Here is a 26,305-nt window from a genome sequence, read left to right as displayed (position 1 = left end):
GTTTGCATTGCAAACGGTGGCTTCTCCGTCCGATGTCGATGATCGTCGTTTTTGTTTTCTCTGAATCAGAGAGGCAGTTCTCTGTTTAATTTGCTATTATATGAGATCCAAAACGTCAAATATATAGGTACGTAAATATCAAAAAGTGAAATGTATCCCTTGCAATACAAAATATGGTTTTCAATGATTTTTATCAGAATGCTTTGCACCATTATATTTTCCGGAGGCTAGCCCAGGCCTACGCCTAGGCCTAGATTGCTTTGCTAGCTAGGCCCTAGCCGATCGCAGGGTTGTCGACCTTGTTTGTGAAAAGCCTCAAAATTCTTGTTTGAAATTACGAATTATGATGGATTTGTAGACTACTAATAGGGAAAATAGTTGGCTAACCCTTATTTATGCTCCAATTATGAGGTATTTTTCGAATACGTTATCATTGGTGAGGTTTGGAATTACTTAAATAATAGTAAACAGTGCTACACGCTTCATGAAGCCAAGTTAGCTTCACCGATTCGCCGCTCAAATCGGTTTTGTCCGGGCACCATTAGTTAAAAAGCAAGGATTGAAGTTGATTGTGTACAGCCTAGAGCTGACGAATTTTACACGTACAGAAAATATCGACCAACGCTAAAATCCAAAAGTCTAAAACGAAAAAGACCGTGGGCGATAAAATATTGCTTTATGTAGGCCTAGGCCTAGTTGTATTACATGATTTATTCATCTTTAATTGATCGTCTGATTTAGGGCATATGACCGGTTGAGCTGCCAACAAGTTGAGCTGCCGGTCATTTCTATGAAACGCCAAGCGCGTCTCTCAGTGAATTTAGTGCGTTAATTGCGGCGTATTTCAATTAACTTATTCGTTATTTGTACTATTTTGTTAAATTATTTAATTAAATTATTTATTATATATAAGTTTAACAAATAGTATAAAAATAAAAATATATAAATTACAAAACCATAGTAAATACTGTATAATAACATAGGCCTAACACGTTTAAATTTATTGTTTATAGTCATCTGTCTATTTAAAATCAAATTAGTTTTACTAATTTTACTTATTACTGTTTTATTAATGCTCTATTAATTATTTTTGTTTTATCTTCCATGGTTAATTTGCTGAGTATTTGATCAGTCGGCTTGCCGATGTCATCAGTGAATGAACCCCCGGATACCAGCTACATATTCATCCCACAGTCTTGTCAGTCGTTGATTTGCTCATATTGCCGTTCGTGATGTATAAGTTGTGTATTTGAAAATTAGAATTTTGATTATTTTATGTACTACATTTTTATAAAAATAAATGAAATAAATGAAGTTGTATAATTGCAAAATCGTATTAAAAATGTAATAACTTGATTATTTTTAATGTGTTTATTTACGTTTGGTTTCTGTTTTAACATATTTTTAAAAGCCGACTGATCAAATACTCAGCAAATTAACCATGGAAGGTAAAACAAAAATAATTAATAGAGCATTAATAAAACAGTAATAAGTAAAATTAGTAAAACCAATTTGATTTTAAATAGACAGATGACAAAACAATAAATTTAAATGTGTTAAGCCTATGTTATTATACAGTATTTACTATGGTTTTATAATTTATATATTTTTATTTTTGTACTATTTGTTAAACTTGTATATAATAAATGATAAGAATGTATGGAGTTTTTTTTTCTGGCAAGCCGACTGAGCAAATACTCACAAAATTTAAATTAAAACAATAGAAAGAACGAGTCAATAAATTGGAATATGCCCCAAAAATCTTTAATAAATCAGTGCAAAAACCGAGTATTAAATAAATTGAAATAATTGAGTAAATAAACTGAAATACATCCCAAACAACAGTACCAAGAACGAGTAAATAAATTGAAATACTCTCCAAAAATATTTAACAAAATAGTACAAATAACGAATAAGTTAATTGAAATACGCTGCAATTTACGCACTACATTCACTGAGAGACGCACTTGGCGTTTGATAGAAATGACCGGCGACTCAACTTGTCGGCGGCTCAACCGGTCATAAGCCTGATTTAGGCCCTATGCCATTTATGTTAGGCCCTAGGCCTACTTTCTCTTCAATGAAATTTAAGAAATTATGAAGTTGACCAACTGCTAGGCCTAAGCCTTGGCGTTAGAGAAGGCTACACAGAGACACTAGGGATTGATGATAGAATTGACAGTATTTTCAAAGTTCCTACATGAACAATTGAAATTGTTAGTATTTAAATAAATAGCACTTGTTTAATTGTTCGGAAGAAGCAAATTATTTGAAAGATTTTGCTTATGATAGCCTAGTTCTCTTAGCTCTGGTGGCAGATTGATATGTGATATGGAAAACACGATTTCCTTTAAAAGGTCATAGGGCAGGGGGATGTTTACATTTTGGCAGTGAAGTTAAATATAGGTTTAATAGTAAATTTATTTCAAGAATATTTTTACAGATTTTTTTTTGTGTTACAGCTTTCTAATTCTTTTGTATTGCTTTAAACATTCATAAATTTTATATTTGTACTAGTGAAGAGCGTATTTCAGTATACATTTGCCACTATGGCATCCCAATGCCCAGAAATCATGGTTTTTCATCCGACTTTGGAGGAGATGGAAGATTTTTCTAAATATGTCAAGTACATGGAATCCCAGGGAGCCCACAAAGCTGGAATAGCAAAAGTAAGTATAGTCATCATATAGGTATCAGTAATCAGTTTTGTTACAGGGAAAAATCCAAAAAGGCAAGGTAAAAATTACTGAGCAACATAGTTTAGTTTGGCTACTGGTGGAAGCCACTGTGAGTGCGCTAAAACATGGAAACCTCTTGGTCCCCAGTTCAATTCTGATCACTGCTCCTGGAGAGCTGAAATTCAAATTTCAGTAGTGCTCCATCTTTCGCATGAAAAGTATAAGCCATTGTTCCAGTGTGCAAAATGGCCCCATATGCATGTTGAAGTACACAGAACACTCTTTGGTGTAGGAGAGTGCACTGCCCAATCACCACCAGAAGAGACCCCACAATGAGTTATCCTTGGTGTTTACACCAAATGAATTCAATCCAATCCATTTACTACACACCATCACCTTTATCAGCTATGGAAAGTCATGAGTAAATTTTGTATTTAAAAACCAATTTAAGTCTTTAAAATTTCAGTTGTAAAAAAGAAAAAACATATTATAGTTTGTTGTCAGTATATTACACCCTTCTTAATTTGTTTCCTCCAGATCATTCCACCTCCAGAGTTTGTTGCCAGGAGTAACTATGATGACCTAGATTTGACAATACCAGCTCCAATTCAGCAAGAGGTTACAGGTCAACAAGGGCTGTATACACAGTACAATATTCAGAAGAAGCCAATTCATCTCCGTGACTACAAGAGAATGGCAGAAAGTAGCAAGTGAGTAGCCTGGATTTAAAGTCATTCCTGTGTATAATTTTTGGTTAGATGGAACCTTTGGGGGCGTCTGTCTGTGAGGCTGATGTCATCAAATTGTCAAAAGTTTGTAAACAAGCGAACTTGAATTTCTAAACACCTGTTGGTTATGAATTTTTGCATACGGTATGTAGTGTTGGTCATGTAATTGTGCCCTATTGCTTGAAAACATTTTTGGAATAAAGCAATACACAAGAACTTTATTAACCCCCTCCATCCAAGACTGTCAAGACTGTATAATAAGCGTTTTTTAAAATTTCTTTATTTATTTCTTTCTTCTGAATATGTGCATAAAACAAAGACAAGAAACATCATATTCAAAGGATAAAAACACAATAAAGTACCAAAATTATTAAACTTATTTCCATTGTGGTCCTTACGTAAACACAATCAGAAATAGTAAAAACACAACAAACATGAATTTAAACGTTAATATGGTATAGTAGATTATTGAATGTCTAGTGAATAGGTTGTCTGGTTATTATTGTTGTTGTTGTTATTCACAATTCATTACCACGTATGACCTTTTTTTTACACGCTCTAGGTATACCACACCAATTCACGAGGATTATGAGGATCTAGAACGCAAGTACTGGAAGAACGTAAGCTTCAATCCGCCCATATATGGCGCTGACATCTCAGGAAGTATTTACGACAAAGACAGAGGTATCTGGAATATTAACAACCTCAATACTGTGCTGGATATCATCGAAGATGCTCAAGGTAGTATATCATACACAAATATGCTTACACACAACCATTTACATCCCACAACACACACCTAAACATTCACCAACACAGTTTCAGTGTATCAGGCCTTCTGCTATTAGGATATGGCTATGGTTTCGCTCAAACATATATATTTAAATACTTAAAAAATAATTGTTTTGTTATCTCTGATTCCTAAAACATTAATAGAAATTTAGTACAGCACATTTTATGCAAAAGATAAATAAATATATATGAAGGGGATATTATGATGAAGGATTTTTATAGTTATGGTTGCCATCTCAGGTAATAAGTCAAGCAGTTCATTAAATATTTCTTTACTTTCTTGATACAGGTGTGAAAATTGAAGGGGTGAATACCGCTTACCTGTACTTTGGTATGTGGAAGACGACATTTGCCTGGCACACGGAAGACATGGACCTCTACAGTATTAACTACCTTCACTTTGGAGCGCCTAAATCATGGTAATGGTTTTTGCCTCAATAAATATTTTGCATAAGTTTTTATAATGGTTATATTATTTATAATTAAATCTTTGTATTTTAAATGTTTTCAAAAACGAAATGAATTATATGATTGAGGTGACTGATTATGTACTTTTGTCCACAGGTATGCCATACCTCCTCAACATGGCAAACGTCTAGAGCGGTTAGCTGCAGGTAAGATGATAGCTTGAGGCATTGTAAGGGGGGCGGGGATGATTGGGAATTGGGATAAATATTTCTAGAAAGTGTTTGTAACTAAAACAAATATGCACATTATTTTTCACAAAACTAATTTTTATTTTGGGGTGAGGAGAAATAATTTTTTTTGTCAATGTTTTCGATATGACAGTTCAATATAAGGTTGAATGAAGTTTGCTTTTTTTCCTTCAGGTTTTTATCCAAGCAGTTTTAAGATATGTCCAAACTTCTTGAGGCATAAGATGACGTTGATATCTCCCAGCCTTCTTAGACAGTACTCAATACCAGTTAATAAGGTATGATTAATACATTGTTGGACATATATTTTAGGTAGATCAATTAGTTAATTCATTTTTGGTTTGTATGTGTTGCACAGGAACCTGGCCAGTTGATAAATATGGACAAGACCACATTACAGGTCTCCCTCCAATTAAAGACCACTTTTTTGACTGGGGTTTCCATGGTTTTTTAGCAGCTTTGGTCTCTAATTAGAATAATAAAAATAAAAGACATTTGTTAATTTGGGACCACAGAAAAGTGGTCTTTAATTGGAGGTGGTCTTTCATTAGAGAGAGACCTGTATTTGTAAATATAAGTATTGAATCATGATGAAAATACAATTGGCAATATTTTGTTTCTTTTCTTCACTTTTGTATTTGATTAAAATTCTAATCTAGATAACACAAGAGCGGGGACAGTTTATGATCACCTTTCCTTTCGGATATCATGCTGGTTTCAATCATGGTTTCAATTGCGCTGAGTCAACCAACTTTGCTTCAGAACGATGGATTGACTATGGCAAGAGGGCTAGCCATACCTGTGTAAGTTAATCATTTGGGGCTTACCATGCTCAAACCAGCATCAGTGTAAAAAATATGAATATTGAATTTTTGGTATATTCATATTCTTCACATTATAAGTTTTAAAATGATTGGTAATTTATTGGAATCGACTGACTATTGCCTTAGTTATGAGTAAAAGTATTACGGCACTTCTGTACTAAAGTATACAATACTGGCATATTTTAATACTAACTCAGTTTAATAATAGCACAGTATGCTGGTTTCAGGATGGCAAGTCCTATATTATATTTGCTATAATAACCATGTTATTTTTGTTGTTTGTTATTTGTAGTTATTATTTATGAATATTATTACCTGTAGTTTTTCCCTTAGTGAGTATTGAGATTTTAGGGAGGTTTTTTTAAATATGTTTTGGATGGTTGCACCCAACTAATATGTGGTCTACTCTCATTAGTAAAATCTTGAAAACAAAATGCAGTTAAAATTTTAAAATAGGGAAAATATTTTTTCACTATATTTTCAATTATTTTTTTTTGTTTCAAATTTTTATTTTCCATTATGCAGAAATTATTTTTGTTCCTATATCCATGATGTGAAGTGAGCCACCTACAGGCTTTAGAAATATAGTTCCATTTAAACACATTAATGCAGGCTCCTCCCTCTGCTCCTCCCCATTTGTGAGCAGCAAGAAAATAGTCCCCTTTATCTACATGATCAGTTGATGCAAAATATTAATCTCTAACATTAGTAGGCTGCCCCAGAATGGTGCTAATCGACTGGTGATTTCACAATAACTATTATGTTACATGCAGGTCATTGATCTGCCAGTTTAAAAAAATAGTTCCATTTAAACACAATTAATGCAGGCTCCTCCCTTTGCTCCTCCCCATTAATGAGCAGCAAGAAAGTAGTCCCCTTTATCTACACATCAATTGATTGAATCGAAACATTAATTTCTAGCAATAGCAGGCTGCCCCAGAATGGTGTTAATAAATTGGTGATTTCACAATAACTATCATGTTACATGCAATCCATTGATCTGCCTATTGGATTTCTTTACTTTTCTGACAGGCAGGATTTGATCAGTTTACATGAAATGCTTCAGCAGTGACTCTGTGACTGCTTATGATATTGATTCAATCAACATCAGTGCACTTAGAACTGTGCTTGTCTGTTGATTATATTGTGTATGCTGTGGGTACAGTAATTTCAGCAGAAAGCCAATCCATCTTTAAAAAGAACCCCTGACTAGTTGCCTACAACTATATAAATAGTGATACATTTGTTTGATTAATTAAATAATTGATAGTATTGATTGATTGATTGATGGATTTTCATTTATTTTGTATACCGGTGACACTTTCATAAATCTTGTTTATTCATTATTTATCAATTTTGTCTTGTGTAGAAGTTAGAAACTGAAATAAAAACACAAAAGTCTAAATATCATCAAGGTTCTGTGACATTAGTTTACAAATGTCTTATTAATGCCTAGAATTACTTAAAACATTTTTTAAATAAATTGTTTTTACAAAACTGAACATTTTTTTGTTGGTGATGATTTTAAGATTTCAAGTTCATTTAAACACGTAATTTTATCTTTCAAATTATCTCCAGCATATACAGTATATGTATACATATACATGAATATAACATTTAACATTAAAAAAAAATTAGTTTGATATGTTTTATGACTGTAATGTACATAATGTCATCAAGTACTTCTTACTACATCACAGTTGGAAGTGTTTATCACCTCTTTATGTCTAAGTGTGTTTATCGACGTCTACTCTAAATACCTCTGCACACCTGTTTACAAGAGTTGACAGTCTGACCCAGTTTCCCACTGTGTCATATACAACATGAAAGCCCCACCGATGTTTTTACTCTGTTCTTTAATCTGAAATTGGAATGTAATTTACTTTTATCACATAAACTTGGCTGTTATAACAACTGTCAACAACCCATCGAGTAATTGATTTCCCTCTAATGATGTGTCAAATCTAGCTGTGATATGTGTTTTGTGGCAAAATATTAAAATTAGATCTTTCAATTGTTTGATGAATCTTTGCTACTTATTTTACAATGTTGATTTGGCCACAACTGTCATTTACATTATTTCATTTTATATAAAGATATATATTTATTGTTATTTGTGATATTTGCTTAAATAATAAGTTTCTGTTTATAAAGAAAATATGAAGAGATAAATATAATGGGTGCACATTAACACCGAAAAAAGTTTGTCTGGCCAAAAATCCTTAACTTCATGATTAACCTTAACGCTGAATCATTAATTCAACAATAAATTTTTAGAAATAAGTTTTTTATGATTTTTGGATGATACTTTCTTCTATTGTAGTGCAATTGTCAGCGTGACTCTGTGAAAATCAGTATGGATCCATTTGTGCTGAAATTTCAACCAGATCGTTATGAGCTATGGCTGGCGGGCAAAGATAACATCCACATAGAGGAGCTGGATGGGCCACGATCACAGGCACAGCTTCAGACCCAAGATGGATCTAAAAGGTTTGTGCTAGTTTAATCTTTTACTAATAATCTTTCCATTTGAGGTACAAAAAACACTGTAGTGCAAGAAATTTCTGCTACAAATGTTATAGGATAATACATGCACAGTGTTTACTGTCCACCCTCCAATTCGAGACACCTCTTCTTCTGAGAGCCATCTTATTCAAGACCCCCTTTACAAGGAACCAAGTACAGTGCACTGTCCAATTCCAGATCCCTCTAATTCCGAAGGCACCTCCAAATCGAAATCCCCTTTTCGAAGAACCATTTAACAATCGTTAAGCTAACCCTCTAAGTGGAGATCTAAGCCTGAGACCACCCCAAGTTTTCAGGTCCCTAAGTGGTTTTGAATGAAAGGACAAACTTTTTAATTTTTTGTACAAAGCTTTATGGGACCAGTCAAATTTGGGGCGTACAAGAATATTAAAAAAAAAAGGTTTTTGAATGGGATGTACTTTTATTCGTAATTTCGAAAGCTAAGATGAGGGCATTATAATAGAGGCAGTGGAGCTGAAAAAGATCTATTAAATCAATCCACTATTAATCAATCAGCCGAGTGTTTCTAGAATTCTTATTAAGGGCAGTATAATTATAGAGGCAGTAGAGTTAAAAAGATCTATTAATCAACTATTAATCAATCAGCCTCATGAGGGCGGTATGATAGAGGCAGTAGAGCTAAAAAGCTCTATTAATCAGTCAGCCGAGTGTTTCTAGAATTCCTATTAAGGGCAGTATAATAGAGGCAGTAGAGCTAAATAAGATCTATTAATCAATCCACTATTAATCAATCAGCCGAGTGTTTTTAGAACTTCTCATGAGAGCAGTATAATAGAAGCAGTAGATCTAAAAAAAGATCTATTAATCAACTATTAATCAATCAGCCTCATGAGGGCGATATGATAGAGGCAGTAGAGCTAAAAAAAGATCTATCAATCAATCAGCCGAGTGTTTCTAGAGCAGCTCATCAGGGCTAAAAAATATTGTAAATCCTTGTCCACACTTTTAAATTTGATAGGCCAAGTATGTGTGATTTTCCATATAGGGGGCAATTCACAGATATTTGACACATAATGATTAATAGTGTGAACAAAGCTTTAACTAAGTGAAACCATGGTATACATACTCAATAGCATTTTCATCATTTTATTTCTATTATAGCAAACTAACAAAAAATAAGAAACAATCCTCGGGTCAGAAGAGTAAAGGGAGTCGAAGGCTGCCCCTCGTTAACAAGAAAGATTCACCTGGACCTAAAACTGCTGCATCACCTCGTAGGGCAAAGAAAAAGAAAGACAAGAAAGTGTCTCCAGGTGACGAACAGTTTGAGGGTGGCAGAATAGAAGAATCGGTCAAGCCAGAGAAGAATATTGCTGATTCGGATAGTGAAAAGGTGAAAGTGAAAACAAATAGAGGAAGGCCTAAGAAAGTGAAGGTGAAAGTTGGGGAGGGAGTGCAGGGTATAGAAAATGGTTCAAAATCAATGTCACAAACTGAGTCAATAGGTTCTGATAATGGCATCAAATTAGAGCCTTCTGGTAGTGAAATGAACTACAATGTCGATTCAAATATTTTATCAACTCAAACAAAGCACTTGCGGCAGTCACCAAGCGTACAGTTAGTGGACGTTGGGGTCAGTTTACAGCATCATAATGTTCATAACCTTTCTGAAATAATGACAACGGTAGGTCAAACAGAATCAGTCACAGCAGGAACTGAAGGCTCGGTCACGCCCATGACGCAAACTGACATTTCTACAAATTCAGGACATTTACCTGATGGGCAAAACAACTTCCAAAATTGCATGGCAAATAACAATATGGAAATCGCAAAACCTTGCAGCACATCGCATAAGAATCACTTCTCTTCACAGAAATTAAACACAGCGAGCGTGAAGAACAAAGACGTAGCATCAAATTCTAGCTTAGCCCAACCGTCTGTGAGTCAGGCTGCATGCAGCTTTTCAGGGATACACGCTCTCGGAGAGATTGCGCATCAGTTGATTACAGGTGCATTAACCATGCCCAATGAAACACCATTGCAAACATCTGCTCTCGCACATGTCGTTAGTAACCAGTGTCATGCTGGTCGAGAGTCGGATGATATTTTGTCAGATTCCATGTCAGATATGTCCAGTACAAGTAAGGGGGAACCTGTAGCTAAGAGGAAGCGTGATGCAGATGTCCACAGAGATGAAGGTTAGTTATAACTTAATGGAACTCCTCTCCTTAAGCCTCTTAATGATACTTAGTTTATGTAGAGCATCTTGTGCTTTATGTTAATGTTGTGAAGGGATATACCACTTAGAACAGCCATTAAGTTTGCTGATTGGCATATCCTTGGCCTTTGCCCTAAACCAGTTAATAATAAAAAAATAAATATGTCTTATATCAGTTAAACAATTTGGTGAAACCTTAAGAATTCAAGAATATCTAATTTAGAAGAATTTATTAATTATATGTAAGTTTCTAGTTCAACATACTACGTCATAATTCTCATAAACAACTAACAGTTGCTAAACTTAAGGAACTCAAAAACTACAGACATATTCAATTCTTAATACAAAATTATCAAAATTTACGTACAAATAAAGTAATCCTAAATATAAAAGTCAATATGCAATAATGTATAAAATTTCAAAGCTGCTATTTACGCTAATAATGCCTGTAGATGTATATTCAATCATTTTTCAGTGTAAATATTTTGTATTTTTGCAATTCATCATTGTTGATATCATTTGGTGTATTGTTTTGTTATGTTTACCCTCAGAGCCATTGTTCATGCAAGAGTGGGCTAAGTCATTGAATGGGCTTTGGGTGACACAGCCATTCCACTTTGAGATGGAACAAGCCGCAAACAACACCACTTCAGATCTTCCTCCAGGGTGCTGTGTTTGCCAGCTGTTCTACAACGAAAGGGTAGGTTTCATTTATCCAATGATATGCACGTCCAAAATTAATAGTTTATATTGCTTCATCATGTTATCAGTCTGAAGAGATGATGTATATATTTTGGTATCCATGTTTAGAGAACTTCGAGCTCGTTGGCTGATATTATTTAGGGAAACATTGATTGCCAAAAAAACATTACGGTTGTAGGTTCGATGATTCCGTTATTTTTTAGGTAAGTTTCTAAGAAAAGAAACTGGCATGTATTGGTTCATCCAGGTAAGTATTTCACACATAGATTACCAACATCATTTCTGATTTGTTCATGAGGGTATAATAATGTCATATTACATTCACTCATAGTCTGAACACTAGGGCATGTGGTATAAACACAACAGATAAAGCCACATTTACACTAGACACAATTACGACATGACAACGACAAGATAGAGATGCGCGCAGTGTTGAAGAATACAAACTACTCGATGATATGTGTTCGTGTCGTTATCGTGTCTAGTGTAAATCCAGCTTAAGAAGTATTTTAACATGTGGTCTGTTCCTATGAAACAAAGTCATAACTTAAAATTTGGATACAGTCTATAATGTTATCAGGTCGACAGTTGTCAAGTTTATATTTTTATTGTAAAGTATTATATTTATATACTATCTTTCTATCATCTAAAAAAAGTATAAAAACATCCAAAAAAGTTTCAATTTTTGTTACTTTTTTGAATAACATGCATTATTTTTATGTTGGTTTGAATTTTGTAACTGTTTATTGTGTGTGCAGTCATGCGTGGACAGGGAAACTGGTAAAACTTTTTTTTTTCAGTAGTGATAAAACAGTAATACTGAAATTAAATTGCTCATATTAAAGAAAAATAATAAACCCAATCAGTTATGCTAAATCTATTAAATATAGAATATGATTGTAAAACAAAATACATAACATGTTTTCATATTGGCTATTCGTCAGGGTTTTAGATAGAATACCTCACATGCAATATTCAACAGATAAATTTATTTTTACTGTGTGTTCCCATATGTACTGATATTTTGTTCTTCAGGGCTTAGCCTTTACATCCAACAGTTTGCTGAATGGTCTAAACAAAAAGGACACTCCCAAGGCACGTATTATAACCATCAGTTTTTGCCCTCAAGCATGTGGCCATTTTGCATGGTGTACATGTTGTCAGTGCTTTTGTCTAAAGTTTCCCTGTCTTGGTTGGAAGCTTTTAATAATGGCTTACAGGCAGCATGTCATTTTTGTTTTGCTGTGTTATGAATTCTTAACTCCAGTGATATAATTTTTCTTCTGTTTTTTTGTAGTGGAATGTTTGATAAGTTTTTGTTAAGAAGCGGTGAGCAATTATTAAATATAAACATATTTTTTTTTAATAATTCAAATTGATTGGGATTGATTGTGAGGAAATCCTAAACAATTTAATTAAAACAGTTTGGTTTTCCCTGATTTACAGACTTTTTAACTCTGAAAATAAATAAATTATATTATTTTAACTGATTGGCATTGGATATATTTCTCTTTCTAAATTAGAATTGAAAACTAACTACTTATGTAAATAAAATTAAAATATTGAAATGGATTTTAAGTTAATTATTTCAAAACAGAGATATCAATTTTTTTATACGCTCCATGAAACTGGTTTAGTAAAACCTAAATATGTTATCCCATACATTTTTTTTTTAATAATCTAATTAGATTTTGTTGTTATTTTTTACATCTTTTGTTTATTAGCAATGTTTGTCAAATGATTAGGAATATTAGTTCAGCCAATTTTAATACAAGCAGCTTCATTTATGGAGTCTCTTAAAATTACCAAATAGAAAAAGAAGTAATCAGAATACAGTGCACCCTCCAATTTGAGACCCCTCTAATTCCGAGACCCATCTAACTTTTAAGACCACTTTTTCAAAGAACCAAAGAACCATTATCAATCTTTTAACACAAAGCTAACCCTCTAAGTGGAGACAGAGCCCCAAGACCACCATTTCAAAGTTGTCTTGAATTGCAGGGTGACCTATAACCTTTTACACATTAAAAAAGCATTTAGATTTACAGGTCATTAATCTCCGTGTAATTAGAGTATGGTATTTAGTAGTTTGTAATAACTTGTTTTTAGGGCATATTTTTATTTATTTTCCCACGCACATCATTGTTTTTGTTTTTTTTTTTATATTTTGGAATGTTATTCTTAGTTAAATGTACTTTACATTGACAATTTTCATTTCATATAATTTGAAATTTTTCATTTCATTTAATTTGTTAATTAAGTTAAATGTACTCTACATTGACAATTTTCATTTCATTTAATTTGAAATTTTTCATTCCATTTAATTTGTTAGTCTAAAAAATTGAAGTTTACAAAAATGATGACAGCCAGGAACAATTACAGTACAATAAACCATTTGATAGAAACACCCTAAAAGGGAACTACATTTACTGTTGAAAGGAAGCCCTTCTGCAAAACATCAAAAGCATAAAATAAAAGTAGATAGCCTATACATAATCCTTTTTTGAGGGACCAGGTGTCCCAAGTTTGAAGAAGTCACTTCTGGGAAATGTGTTTAAATGACCTTTTAGCACATTTAAATTTGCTGTGCATTGTGATACCCATCAGCACTGAATTCTATGAGACAATTGATCATAGTATTGTAAATATATGCAAATATTCCAGGAGATTCTTGCTTTTGGGAGTCACAGGCGGATCCAGAATTTTTCAAATGGGGTAGGGGCACAACAGTTTCTGAATAGGTGAGTGTGTAGCACATAACATTGATTTGCATTGAAATTTTTAAAACTTAGCGGCGAAACGGGGGAACGTGCCCCAACCCCATGCTCCCTACTGGATCCGCTCCTGGGAGGCCGTGCTGATTTCTTGGAGACTCCTGCAACTTGTGGGAGATTTGGGACCCCTGAGACTATTCATACATTGTGTGGATTATTGTACAAGTACAGTCTAATATATTTTTTGCTTGCTATCATTCAGTGTTGTTCATTTCATACAAAAGTCAGTAATGGTAGAGATTATGATAATGATAATAAGGGTGGTTGCTATGGTGAAGACAAAAACAGTGATTGATGGTGTAGAATAGTTTTATTTTATTATTATTGCTGTACTTGCTATTGTTAGATTTCAGAAGCATAATACCATAGTCCAAAAAAATCTAGAATTATTATTATTATAGTCACTGTGCCATCATGTACAGTACTTAGATTGATTTATAATAATAATTTGGTTGATGGGTATTAATCAATTTGATTCTTGGAATTACTGACTGAATAATTGATTGCTGCTTTGATATATGAGGCTTGCCGTCTCAAAACCAGCGTACTGTTGCTAAATGTTAAACTGAGTAATTACAGTAGCATAGAAATTTTGTATAATATTTTTACTCATATCTTTGGTGATAGTAAATTGATTCTAGTAAATCCCCTGTCATTTTAAAGCTTATAATGTGGAAAATATAAATATATTAAAATGTTTTGATCGCTGATGCTGGTTTTGGCATTTCAAGCCCCATTTGACTGATTTTGAAATGTTTGATATTGGTAAATTTGATTGATTGAATAAATTAACTAAATTGTTTAATCATTTTTATTGCTACTGTATTTTTTTTTTCAAATAGTGTATAGATCACAATGCTAATTCATTTCATTCCTCCCTCTGTAGATTTATGAATTTGATAGTAAATAAATGAAGTTTTTATGGCAGTGTTATAGAATACCAAACTTGTACATTGGGTTTCCTACTGTAAAGATGGTTTATATCAATATTTTGGTGGGGATATTTTTTCAAATATTGCATGACAATACCACCAAAGTTTGCTCTACCATTTTATATGTACACATAATTATAAATCACAATGATGATAAAAAGATGGGTATTATCATTCAAATATTTAATGGACATAATTTTTTTAATTTGTTTTTTATTCACATTTTGTGGGAGTGCCAAAACCCACAGTACCCACCCATTTTCTCTTCTTTCTGGGGAGGGAATTGGAGATTGGGAGTGTTTTTTTAAAAGGTTGCCAAAAAATGTTTGCTTGAGGTTAAGTGTGCAGGCACTTTACTAATGAAGGTTCTCATCTGGCAAGCCTAATTAATAGGTTTTTTATGAAATATATCAGATTTTTTTTTTTATTGTTGTTAACCTAATATGTTTTAATATTATTTTATTATTATAATATGTATTTTATTAATATATTTACTGGTTTTTCTAATTTATTTTACTATGGACACTAGTGATACACTTATATTTAATATATTTTTGTTTTAAATTTTCAGCTTCAGAATTTGCCAAACTTTCACAAGATATTCCAGCTAGAGGAGATTCAGCAGGATAGCACTTCACACAGGCGGACCACAGTCCTGGCACCAGAGATCTGCTTCGCAGCTAGTGCTCGCAATCCAGAACCAACTGATGACACCCCCTTTATAGGTGACGATGGTAAGAGCGCCCTCTTGCAATGTAGTCTCTGCAAAGTGCAGGTTCACTCAAGTAAGTTTGGCTCTCTCTTGTAAATTGTTGCAGTATTCTATGTATTTTTATGTTATTGATGAAAATTTGGTATACCATTCCACATGAGGAGGCCAGGTAGCCACATAATCATCATGGCTAGTGGCTACACCCCCCCCCCCCTTTAGCTAAATTTATTGTATTGTTATATTTGATACTGCATCAACTTTCCATCTACCTGTTTATATCTAAAATAAAAAGTAAAAGTGAGAATATAAATGACCAAAAAAAAAAAATCACAAAGGTATCAATTTTAAATTAAATAAATAAAAAACTAATATAATGATATTCATGTTTGCTGTATGCTAATTTGTCCTGGAATTTGTGTATTGTCAACTTAGGCTGTTATGGTGTGCCAACCCCTACGGACAACAAAACATGGCAGTGTCAACGTTGTTCAGCAGAATCTTGGAATGCAGTAAGTGATCTGTTTGTTTTTTTTTATAAATCTAGGGAGTTGTGCACCCTCAAAAAGCTAGGAGGTTGTGCCCCCTAGTCTTCTGAAAAAATGGAGTGCCATTAAATTCCACATGAGATTGGCTTTCATGTCTTTATACAAGTCTCCTCGAATTAAAGACCACTTTTGTGACCGGTGGTTCCATGGTCTTCAGCATTTTTGGTCCCTAATTAGAATAATAAAGACAAAAAAGACATTTTTTAATATGGGACCACGGAAAGTGGTTTTTAATGGGAGGGGCCTTTAATTAGACGGAGACCTGTCTGTATTGTATTACTGTATCGGTAACCATTTACATTGTATAAACAACAGGAGTGCTGCCTGTGTAACCTCCGCGGCGGTGCCCTCAAAACGACCACTAAGGAGGGAATGTGGGCTCATATTGTGTGTGCAATGGCCATACCTGATGTGACTTTTGTTAATGTACAAACAAGACAACCAATCAACGTCAATGGTATATCATCTGCAAGGTTTAAATTGGTAAAGACAATTTTAATTTTCATTTGCATCTTCAACATTTTTACCCAAACCTAACTTGTAAATGTTTAATAATACTCTAATTGCTTTGATGTAACCTAAAATTGTGTTGAGTTTGGAGGGTGGGCTTATACTCGAGAACCAGATAATACAAACGCTTGCAGACCTGAGCTATGAGCACTAGCAAAAACTAGCAGTGGCCACACCAAGTCCAGCGTAGGACCTAGGTCTCGCAGATTGTACAATAGGCACTTTAAGCAACAGGACGGTAAGACAGGTGGCCGGTGGTTTTGTGCTCATCAGAGCGTAAATACCACAATACAATAGGGCGCTTAACCCTAATTGCCGTTGTTGACGGCTCCCAGTCCTCTTGCGTAAATTGCCTAATTGTTACACCATACTGCTATACTTTAAGCTTAGAGTGTATTTACTTATATATCAATAGTCCTTTCATAGTAAATTTGTATTTTTCTGTTAAGAAATGTCACTACTGCCGTTCGTTCATCAAATACAGTCCGAAATACGGGGCATGCATCCAGTGTTCAGTGGGCAAGTGTGTGGTGTCGTTCCATGTAACATGTGCTTACGCTGCAGGGGTCATCATGGAACCTAGTGAATGGCCGTATCCAGTCTATTCAACATGTCTTCGGCATGTGGGTCATAGAGACGTGGTTAGTTGAATAAAGTCTTTAAAAAGAGTTTTCCTCTTTTTTTTCTTTTTTTCTTTCTTTTCCTTTTGATTGTTAAACTTTTAAAATGTACACTTAATAATACCACTTCACTTATTATGTTTGAGGTCGCCAAACCTATTCCTACAATCCTTTACTCAAAATAATGTAAAAATATTACTGTACTACTTGTTTTTGTAGGCACGACAACAGCCACTTACCCATGTACATGTTGGCGAGCGAGTGATTGCCAAGTACCGCAATGCACGTTACTATTACGCTGATGTTGTGGACACTAGAGATCAAATTTTTTACCATGTGAACTTTGAGGATGGCTCCTACAGTGATAACCTGTTTCCGGAAGACATACAGGTAGGTATATCACCTTATGTACAGGTGGATGTATCATCTGGTATACCTGATGTAGAGGTGGATACATTTCCTGATGGTCTGGTAAATGTTTGAACTGACATACATGTGGATGCATCTACTGACATACTGGTGGTTGCATCTCTTGACATACTGGTGGATGCATCGCCAGATATACTTGTTGATGCAACGCCAGATATACTGGTGGATGCATCACTCAGCATACTGGTGGATGCATCACCTGACTTACTGGTGGTTGCATCACCTGACATACTGGTGGTTGCATCACTTGATGTACAAGTATCAGATACACTCATCTACATTCTGCTTTTCAATGTGCTATAGTGTCCATCCTTACAGTGTGTTTATCTCTTGCATGTCCAATTCCTGGTACCTCGTCCAGTTTAATATATTACTCTTCTTCCATCTTGCACAATCCATCCCCATGATATTCTAATTACTATTTTTTAACTATAGAAGCTAGAAATAGATCTGTTTGCCGGCAGAAAATGTTTCCTTGAAGAGTAACAAAGTGATTATAGATGTCAAATATTTATATTCAAAAATGTAATGTTTGTTTCCAGAGTCACCACTGTTTAAGAGATGGACCCCCAGCTGAAGGTGAGCCTGTGCGCGTATTGTGGACGGACAACCAGGTGTACAATGGCTGCTACGTTGCATGCAACAAGGTGCAAATGGTGGACATAGAGTTTGAAGATGGTGTTGTCATGGCGATTAAGAGGGAAGATGTCTATGCGAATGATGAACCGCTTCCAAAGAAAGTCAAATCCAGATTGGTATGTATCTACCAATCAGTCAATCAATCCTAATACTTCACTGCATCCTTTTTATTATTTTTGTTGTTACTATTATTAATAATTATTATATTATGCATACATGTACATATATACATATTATATATTGTATAATTTTTTCCTCTTGACCTATAGTCCTCGGCATCTGATTGTCAGTATAAGGATTTCTATGGAAGCTCAACCATAACAGGCAAGCATCGGCATGTCTATAGTCGCTACGCCTCACCAGATGAGAACTTGCAACAAAGTCCTCACACCATGGTAGTGCCACCTGATATCGTGCAATCTGTCGAAGGGCAGCACTCGGGAGTGAGTCACTTGCAAATGTAGTCACAAATTGAAATTCTATCAGAACCTCTGATATATGAAAGTAGAGCGTGAGAGAACTCCCAAAAGTGACCGGGAACAGAATATTGGTAGCTGTGGTTCATACCATGTTCCAGCGCGCCTGTGATCGTGGTGATCATGCCACCATGAATCTCGTTCCAATGCTCAGCCAACCGGTGATTAATAAGTTGTAATATTTAAGAGTTACCTGAGATGATTTAGTTAATATCTACATCATAACTTAAGCAACATGGCAGTACTTTAAATTCATAAACTTTGAACAATTACAAAATTTTACTAATGAGTAGTACACTTCTAAAACAGTAGGTTGAGTAAATATTATCATTTTTATAATCCTGACTATATTGAGTAGGAGTGAAGTGATTATGTGCGTCTGAAGTTGATTCAAAATAGCGTACGTAGTAACAATATTTTCAGATAGATATTTCCATTTATGTTGGACCACATTTCATATGACTACAGTTGGTTGTGTTTACGGTTTACTGGAACACAGCATTATTGCACATATGGCTGCTCATATGCCATCTTAATTCCTCATCAAGTGAGCTCCACTTTAAAAGAAACTTGAGAGCTGTGTTGACTGGTTGATTGCTGGAGTCCATTGTCATTTTGAGATAAAGAAAGGAATTCTTGTAAAACTCCTTTTATATCATCATGATATTTAAATAGTATTTGCATCTTCAGCATGGCCCTACTGTAGATGCTATCACCATCTTCATAAACTGCCTTCTTCTAACCACATCCACTACAGAGCGGTGGTGGCTTCGAAAACTTTCCAACATAGGTTCCAACAAGTCAGTCAAGGTCGGCACCAGGGGGCCGATTATAGCCTCAATCAGGGTCCCAGATTAAAATCTCTGTTAGGTTGGTTCATAGCGAGAGATTATGTGGTTTACGATTGCTTGAAATATTGTTTTTACAGCACAATATTTGGGATTGGCAATCACAGTGACTTTGATTGGATTGGCAAGATAAACATTTTAGTTCCAATGACCTCGTTGTAGTGTCGGGCAATGGGAGTTCTTGCCCTGACACCCTTCTCCGCGCTGGTGCCACCACTGCTATGGAAACTGATCAAAACAACTCTTAGTTAATAATTTTATAACTGTTTATTTGTTTTGTAAATATTAACATGTTTAAATTATAATTCACAAAAGTAATTTTCTTTTAGTAAAGGATCGAGTGATGAGAGATGGGAATCTATTGATAAAGAGAGGCCTTTATTAATTATTACATGATTCTTTTATTGTTATGAAGAATACTCACTTCAATTATAGTTTAAAGAATTTAATTTATAAATTACCTCTTATATTATATTTTCTTGATTTTATTTTCTAAATATGTGACCAACTCTACCAAAGAATACAACATAAAAACATTTTTTTTTCCCAATGGTATTTCACCAATATTGTGAACTGTATTTTAGTTTGACATCGAATACGAATAATCCATGTTGAATATTGAAGCATTACCAGGAGAACTCCACGGAAACGGACCTTTTATCTAAGCTCCGCCCCATGGATTTTGTTGCTAAGGTCCCACACAGTAAATGTATGTTGACATGTGCATTTTTATGGAACAACATGTGTGTTTGTTAATGAGCATATTCCTTGCACTCTTCTGATTGGTGGTTTAAGTTTGATTGACACTCCAGAAAGGTCCATTGGAAGAGATTACACATTGTGCCCATATTTGGGTGTAATATGACATCATCATGCCCATATATGTGCACGATGTAAGTATATCCTTGGTAGAGCAGGTCACATTTAATATCTTTTTTTTTTGTCTCTAAATTTAACTGATTTGTAATTATTTTATATTTTTATATTTTATTTAAATAGCAGATATTCTTGTTTTTTTTAAATTTGCATACCAAATATAATTTGCAGATAACCTAGTACTACTGCTAAAATGAATACCTGCTTATTAGTGACACTTGTTTGAGGTTTAAAGAGTTAAACTATTTATTATTGTATATAGAATACATCAACCTTTCCTTGTGGACTATCTGTATTTATATATTGATGATGAGGTGTACATTAATTATAATTTTTGCTGTGATTCTTTAAGGGTAGTTGTGAGTGAAATAGGCCTTCATGTTGAGAGAGACGCGAATCGTGTTAAACTTCAGAAAACTTGTTATCCGCTTGCAGTTATGTATGCATTTTTCTTTTGTATAATAACAGAATAGCCTGTTCAAAATTGTGAATATTTGTAAAATACAATTTTGTTTTGCCTATGTGCATAAAATGTAGCTGGGTGAATTTGAATGCATTTAAAACAAGAGATTACTTTTGGTATCAGACTCAGCGAATTGTTGATTTTTTATCTCAGATTTCGCCAGATGGAAATTTTATCATAGAACTTTGAAAGACAATCAATTTTTAAGTACGGATTGGTACCGTATGTGTTTGAGGTTGATTTCTTTCAATAGATAGTTTATATATTCATTTTTACTGGTATATTATACAGAGATTTTTGTGTTTCTGTGGTAGATAATGTTATAATCAACATTTTTTAAATAGTATCTACAATTCAGATAAAAAATCATCTGAGTTGTTACAGTTTGTTGTTCTATCACCTCAGTTAGCTGTTGTATCGATGTACTGGCACTCTTGTTAGTAATAATTCACTAAAAGATTTTTGATTATCTCTAAATTTATTCAGACCCTAGTTTAGTGACATGTAGCATTAAGCTCTGTCCAGGCTATCAAATTTTCTTCGACAAAATACTATTTTATAACCATATATAGTCATGATGTGCTTATATATGGTCATATCATGACCATATATAGGCATGTCGCATGTTTTTGTCAAATAAAATTATATATGCTAGTCAGGACAGGGCTTCATGACTAGTAACCTGGGTGTGCAGCTTCCTTATCAGTATTTGTAGACAGTTAAAGTTGAATCTATGTTCTTACATAATGAGATCGCATACAATGATGTACAGTATAAATAAAGTCTATTTGAACTTGCCATGTGTGAGAATTTCTTGTGCTGTAGGTGTAGAAAAATAAGGGTGGGTGAGACATTTTTAAGGGTGGGTCCGGGGAGTCCGGGTCCCAGTCAGCGAGAGCTGCCCCCCCCCCCACCGTCAGGGAGAAAAAGCACAATTCGTTGGGAAGGGAAAAAAATTATATGGTGATAACATTGGTAAACTCTAAATATGAGTGGATTTTAAGGATGGAAAAGTGAGTTGGGTGGAGACCATGAAATTAGCTTTAGATTGGGTGGAAAACGTCAAGGCTGAGTGGCCCCACCCACCATAACTACATCCCTGAATTTCAGCTGTGTATTATAGTTTTTGTTTCTCTTCAACAAAAACGATGTTCCTTCCCACATCAATTACAGTCCCTGTGGATGAAGATACTGTAACATTAAAACACTATGTAAATTACAAATTTTAAAATGCATTATCTCAAAGCCCATCTACTCTCACACTTTTCATCATGCTTATAGACTCGACTCGATTTTTAAACCTTCATTATTTAAATAAAATGATTTTCTATTGTCTAATCATCAATCTCGCCATCCTAATCGTGTTTGTCGGCACTTTCATAATTCATAATAAATTACGAATTCAGAAACTAAGTTTTGCTATAGACTACAATTTTTCGACGGATTTAATTTCAATGTACTGTACCTAAACTTTCTAACTTTCTAATTTTCTAGCCTTTTTCCTTTTATTCACTAAACGTTCCGAGATTTCACTACCAAGTGTGGTTTCCCTCGCAAAACTGATGAGATAGATGAGAATTCGGTGTGAATAGGATAACCCACTAAGTCTCGAGACTTGTTTTCAGTGGGGGCCTTCTGGTGGTGGATTGGGCAGTACACTGGGAGACAATGTCCACTCTTTTCGGAACAGTGTAATGCGTTCTTTAACGTACACATGGGTCATAATGCACACGGGACCAACGGCTTAAACGTCTCATCCGAAAGACGGTGCGCTATCATAACTTGCATTTCAGTCCTCTAGCTCAAACACAAGGAGAGTAGGGATAGGAATTGAACCGTCTCGGTTCAGCGCACACACAGTGGCCACCACGACGGAGTTAACATATGAGGTGCCAAATGTACTTTCATTGTTTAACAAAATTATATACATATAATTCATTATTTAATATATAATTAAACATTTGTTCATACATATAAGCCTAATTAGTTTTGCCTCTAACAATTATATATAAATAATTTTCATCATTTATAAATAATTTAAACTAGCAAAACATTATTTATAAATAAATGAACTGCCGAGCGTCATTATAAATAATCATTTTACTTATAGTCATTATTTATAAATAATTGTTTTAATATCGTATTATTTATAAATAAGGAAAATCGTTCCAACAATTATTTATATGTAATTGTTGGAAGCAAAACTAATGATATGTATATAATGAACAAATGTTGAATTATATATTAAATAATGAATCATATGTATATAATATTGTTAAATAATTAAAGTACATTTGGCGCCTCATACTAACAGACCTGTCAAGTTTCACGCATTTCGCAGGAGTCTCAGGCATTTAAATTTGACCTCATGCGAGGTCTATATATTCTCACGCATTCGTTCCAGAATTTCCTAAAATAATATTTTTTTAATGTGCTATTTTCTCAAAAAAGCGTACAACATGTACAAATACGACTATCGGCGCTAGCGATCCCGTAGCCATCGTCACAGTGTTCGACGCCGCCTCAGCAGAAACTGAAGGAAATTATATGGGATATCAAAGTCAGATTCAGATTCGGATATTTATTACGTCAAATGTCAGTGCATCATGACAATTGAATTCCACGGTTAAAATACAAGTAAGAATTATATCTCTACTAAATACTTGGATATGATGAGAGTGTTAAATATTTATTTCATTGAATTGGATTAAAAAGAAAAATTGCACATTATGAGTTGTGAGAATTATACTTGGGGCCTATACAAACTTAAAACAGATAACTTAAAAACTTACACTATCAGTCTTGAATGTGCCGCAAATACTGTCTGACCATTGAGGGGGTAAGTCATAATTCGCTATCCATCACCCTTTTATCCATCTAATACTTCGTTTAATTTAAAAGAAACCACTATGCATTTAATACATTTTATACCTTTAATTCATTAAGACTATTAGTCTGAGATCAAGAAAAAAAGTTTCCAATGATTTCATGCATTTTATTTCGAAAATGTTTTAAATTTTCGTGCAGGAATTTAAGGGTACCTTATATGCAACTTGTACCATGGCGGTACACGTCAATATCAATATCTCTATATCTATCGATTACACGGCGTCGAGGCCGCCCGATCGCGATTCTGAAATATGGAGCAGTTGAGATAATAATAATAATAATAATAATAATAATAATAATAATAATAATAATAATAATAATAATAATAATAATGACTAGAACCACAAAAAGAGATTTCTGTGTAAGAAAAACAAAACGAACTAAAGTTCGATCATAAATCATTTATTTTGCATATAGATAGACAATAGAAAGTCAATCTTGGCGAAACTTCATTTCACACGCCCCGTCCATTATATTAATCATCGAAGAAAGGTAAATACAGTGTTTGAATAAAGGACATGACAGAACATCGTGTAGCCTAGCTCTCAACGAATGTTGTCCTGAGGGGTTTGGCGCAGCGGTTGCGGTTCTGCTTCTACCTCAGGTCGGAAGTTCAATCTCTCGCTGTTTATTTCGCCTGTGTCCTCCTTAAGGCAAGGCACTTTACCTACGGTTGTCCCTCTCCACCCGGAGCACTAGTGGATACCTGGTAGGTTCAAACACAAAAATGCGCTGATTACAGCTGCAAAATTATGGATTTCTCCCAAGACACCTGAATATGTGTTCCATATTTGCTTTATCCAATGACTGGGGTACCGGGTAATAATGCTAAGTGGATAGAGGTCTTTCCAATATGCGCTATATAAGTCTCGACAATTATTATTATTATTATAAATAAATAAGTAAAACGCCTCTTTGATGATTTATTATTTAACAGTTGATTGATATTATGCTACTATTTATTTACAACCGTATACGCCCATTGTGTAATAGAGTGTACCTGACGGTTATTTGAATCTGTTCAACATGAAACCTATGTGGTCTAATGGTTATGACGCTCGCCTTGACAGCGAGAGGTCGCAAGTTCGAATCCCGTCATTTTATTACACAATGTATTTATTTATTTTAATTATTTATAGGACAACGTTCGTCGGAGGCATTTAATTACGCAATGTATTTATTTATAGGACAACATTCGTTGAGAGTTATGCTACACGATATACCAATGTTTTTTATTTCTTGCTTAAAATCATTAAAAAAAATTAAAAAAAATTGACCGCCAATATAAGCTTCCGGAAGCTCTAACAATTTAGTAATTTTGAATGCTCGATTTGAGAGAGCTCTCTCTGACGAGAATGTGCCTCTGCAACTGGCACCACCACTCGCAAAATTAGAGTTTGCTGGGAACTGACGGTTTTACTTAGCATGATAAGTGGTACAGTGCCGCATTCAAAGCAGTCTTCGAATAGTTGCCTGGCCTAATAATATGCAGGCTTATAGGCCTACAGATTTGAAATTAAAAAATAAAGCGTATTTTCATGTTAAAAAATATTGTTCAGGGTCACTGGAAGTTTAATTTTGTCGTATATAGAACTTGTCATGTCTTTCTTTCTTTGTGCAAGTGTAACTGTGCGCGAAGTATCGTTTCCTGAATTGGGCTTTTCCCCCTATCAGAGTAAAACTAAATATTTTTTTTTCTATTATATTGACCTTGCATCTTACGCCTAACCAATTATGGCTACCTGCTCAGACGTCGTCCATACAACAACACCTCCCTGGTAATAGTCCTGTAGAAGTATTTTCAAACCAAACATGAAGTTACAGGCATAGTCGTGTCAAAAACACAGTCTTTGTTTTTTTTATCAGCTGTTACAAAGTTTGTTCAACTTAATAATTTGGCAGACAATCGGTATTTTCTGTGAGATTTCACCTATCCTATATCCACCAAATACCAGGCGGGCTTTAATCCTAAAAACATTTCGCCTGTCTAAACTCATAATAAAATAAAAAAGTCTCTGATGAATTTAAAGTTGTTATTAATTTGCTATGTCATTTGAACTAAGACTACCAATCTTTTGGCGTTTGTCAATTGGTTGGTAAAAGATGTAATTTTAGATGGGTGGGGGTCACTACTTCACAATGGCCCAGTGTTGTGTGATTTTCATCGAGATATATATATATAAATCATCAAAGAAAGGTAAATACAGTGTTTAATAAAGGACAAAAATACATCGCGTAGCATAGCTCTCAACGAATTTAGTCCTGCAAATAAATGAATAAAGAAATTGTGTAATAAAATGCTTCTGGCGGGACTCGAACCTGCGACCTCTCGCTGTGAAGGCGAGCGTCATAACCATTAGACCACGGAGGCTTCATGGTTGAACAGATTCAAATACCACCAGATACACTCCATTACACAATAGATACGACTAGAAACAATATAGGTACATATAGGTACATATAACAAAATATAATTTAACAGTGTTAACGGCTATCTTGATTTATAT

At 34.3% G+C, this 26,305-nt stretch overlaps 1 protein-coding gene and 1 non-coding gene across 2 annotated transcripts; one reads left to right on the top strand and one right to left on the bottom strand.

Moving 5' to 3' along the window:
- On the top strand, positions 1-21,707 carry LOC117110597 (lysine-specific demethylase 4C-like). The gene is made up of 19 exons (XM_033253351.1): positions 1-127; positions 2,518-2,669; positions 3,216-3,388; positions 3,969-4,147; positions 4,488-4,617; positions 4,763-4,812; positions 5,029-5,132; positions 5,514-5,657; positions 8,002-8,168; positions 9,327-10,363; positions 10,935-11,083; positions 12,121-12,180; positions 15,363-15,576; positions 15,936-16,012; positions 16,364-16,531; positions 17,008-17,199; positions 17,398-17,568; positions 18,150-18,362; positions 18,516-21,707. The coding sequence occupies exons 2-19, from the start codon at positions 2,550-2,552 to the stop codon at positions 18,708-18,710; spliced, it is 3,543 nt and encodes a 1,180-aa protein (XP_033109242.1). The 5' UTR covers positions 1-127; positions 2,518-2,549; the 3' UTR covers positions 18,711-21,707.
- A 4,389-nt stretch (positions 21,708-26,096) lies between these two features.
- Trnastop-uca lies at positions 26,097-26,169 on the bottom strand. Its single transcript has one exon. It is a non-coding gene; the product is annotated as a tRNA-Sec (tRNA).
- Between the last annotated feature and the right edge of the window lie 136 nt (positions 26,170-26,305).

This window comes from Anneissia japonica, unplaced genomic scaffold (assembly GCF_011630105.1).
Source record: "Anneissia japonica isolate Jap-2015-1 unplaced genomic scaffold, ASM1163010v1 scaffold287919_len575428_cov197, whole genome shotgun sequence".
In the NCBI taxonomy this organism is placed as follows: Eukaryota; Metazoa; Echinodermata; class Crinoidea; order Comatulida; family Comatulidae; genus Anneissia; species Anneissia japonica.
The sequence above is the reverse complement of the archived record's forward strand: the minus strand, read 5'-3'. Positions and strand labels throughout refer to the sequence as shown.

Coding starts and splice junctions, on each gene's coding strand:
- LOC117110597 (XM_033253351.1), top strand. CDS start 2,550: ATGGCATCCCAATGCCCAGAAATCATGGTTTTTCATCCGACTTTGGAG. Junction 4,148..4,487: donor TATCATCGAAGATGCTCAAG/GTAGTATATCAT, acceptor TTCTTGATACAG/GTGTGAAAATTGAAGGGGTG. Junction 5,658..8,001: donor AGAGGGCTAGCCATACCTGT/GTAAGTTAATCA, acceptor CTTCTATTGTAG/TGCAATTGTCAGCGTGACTC.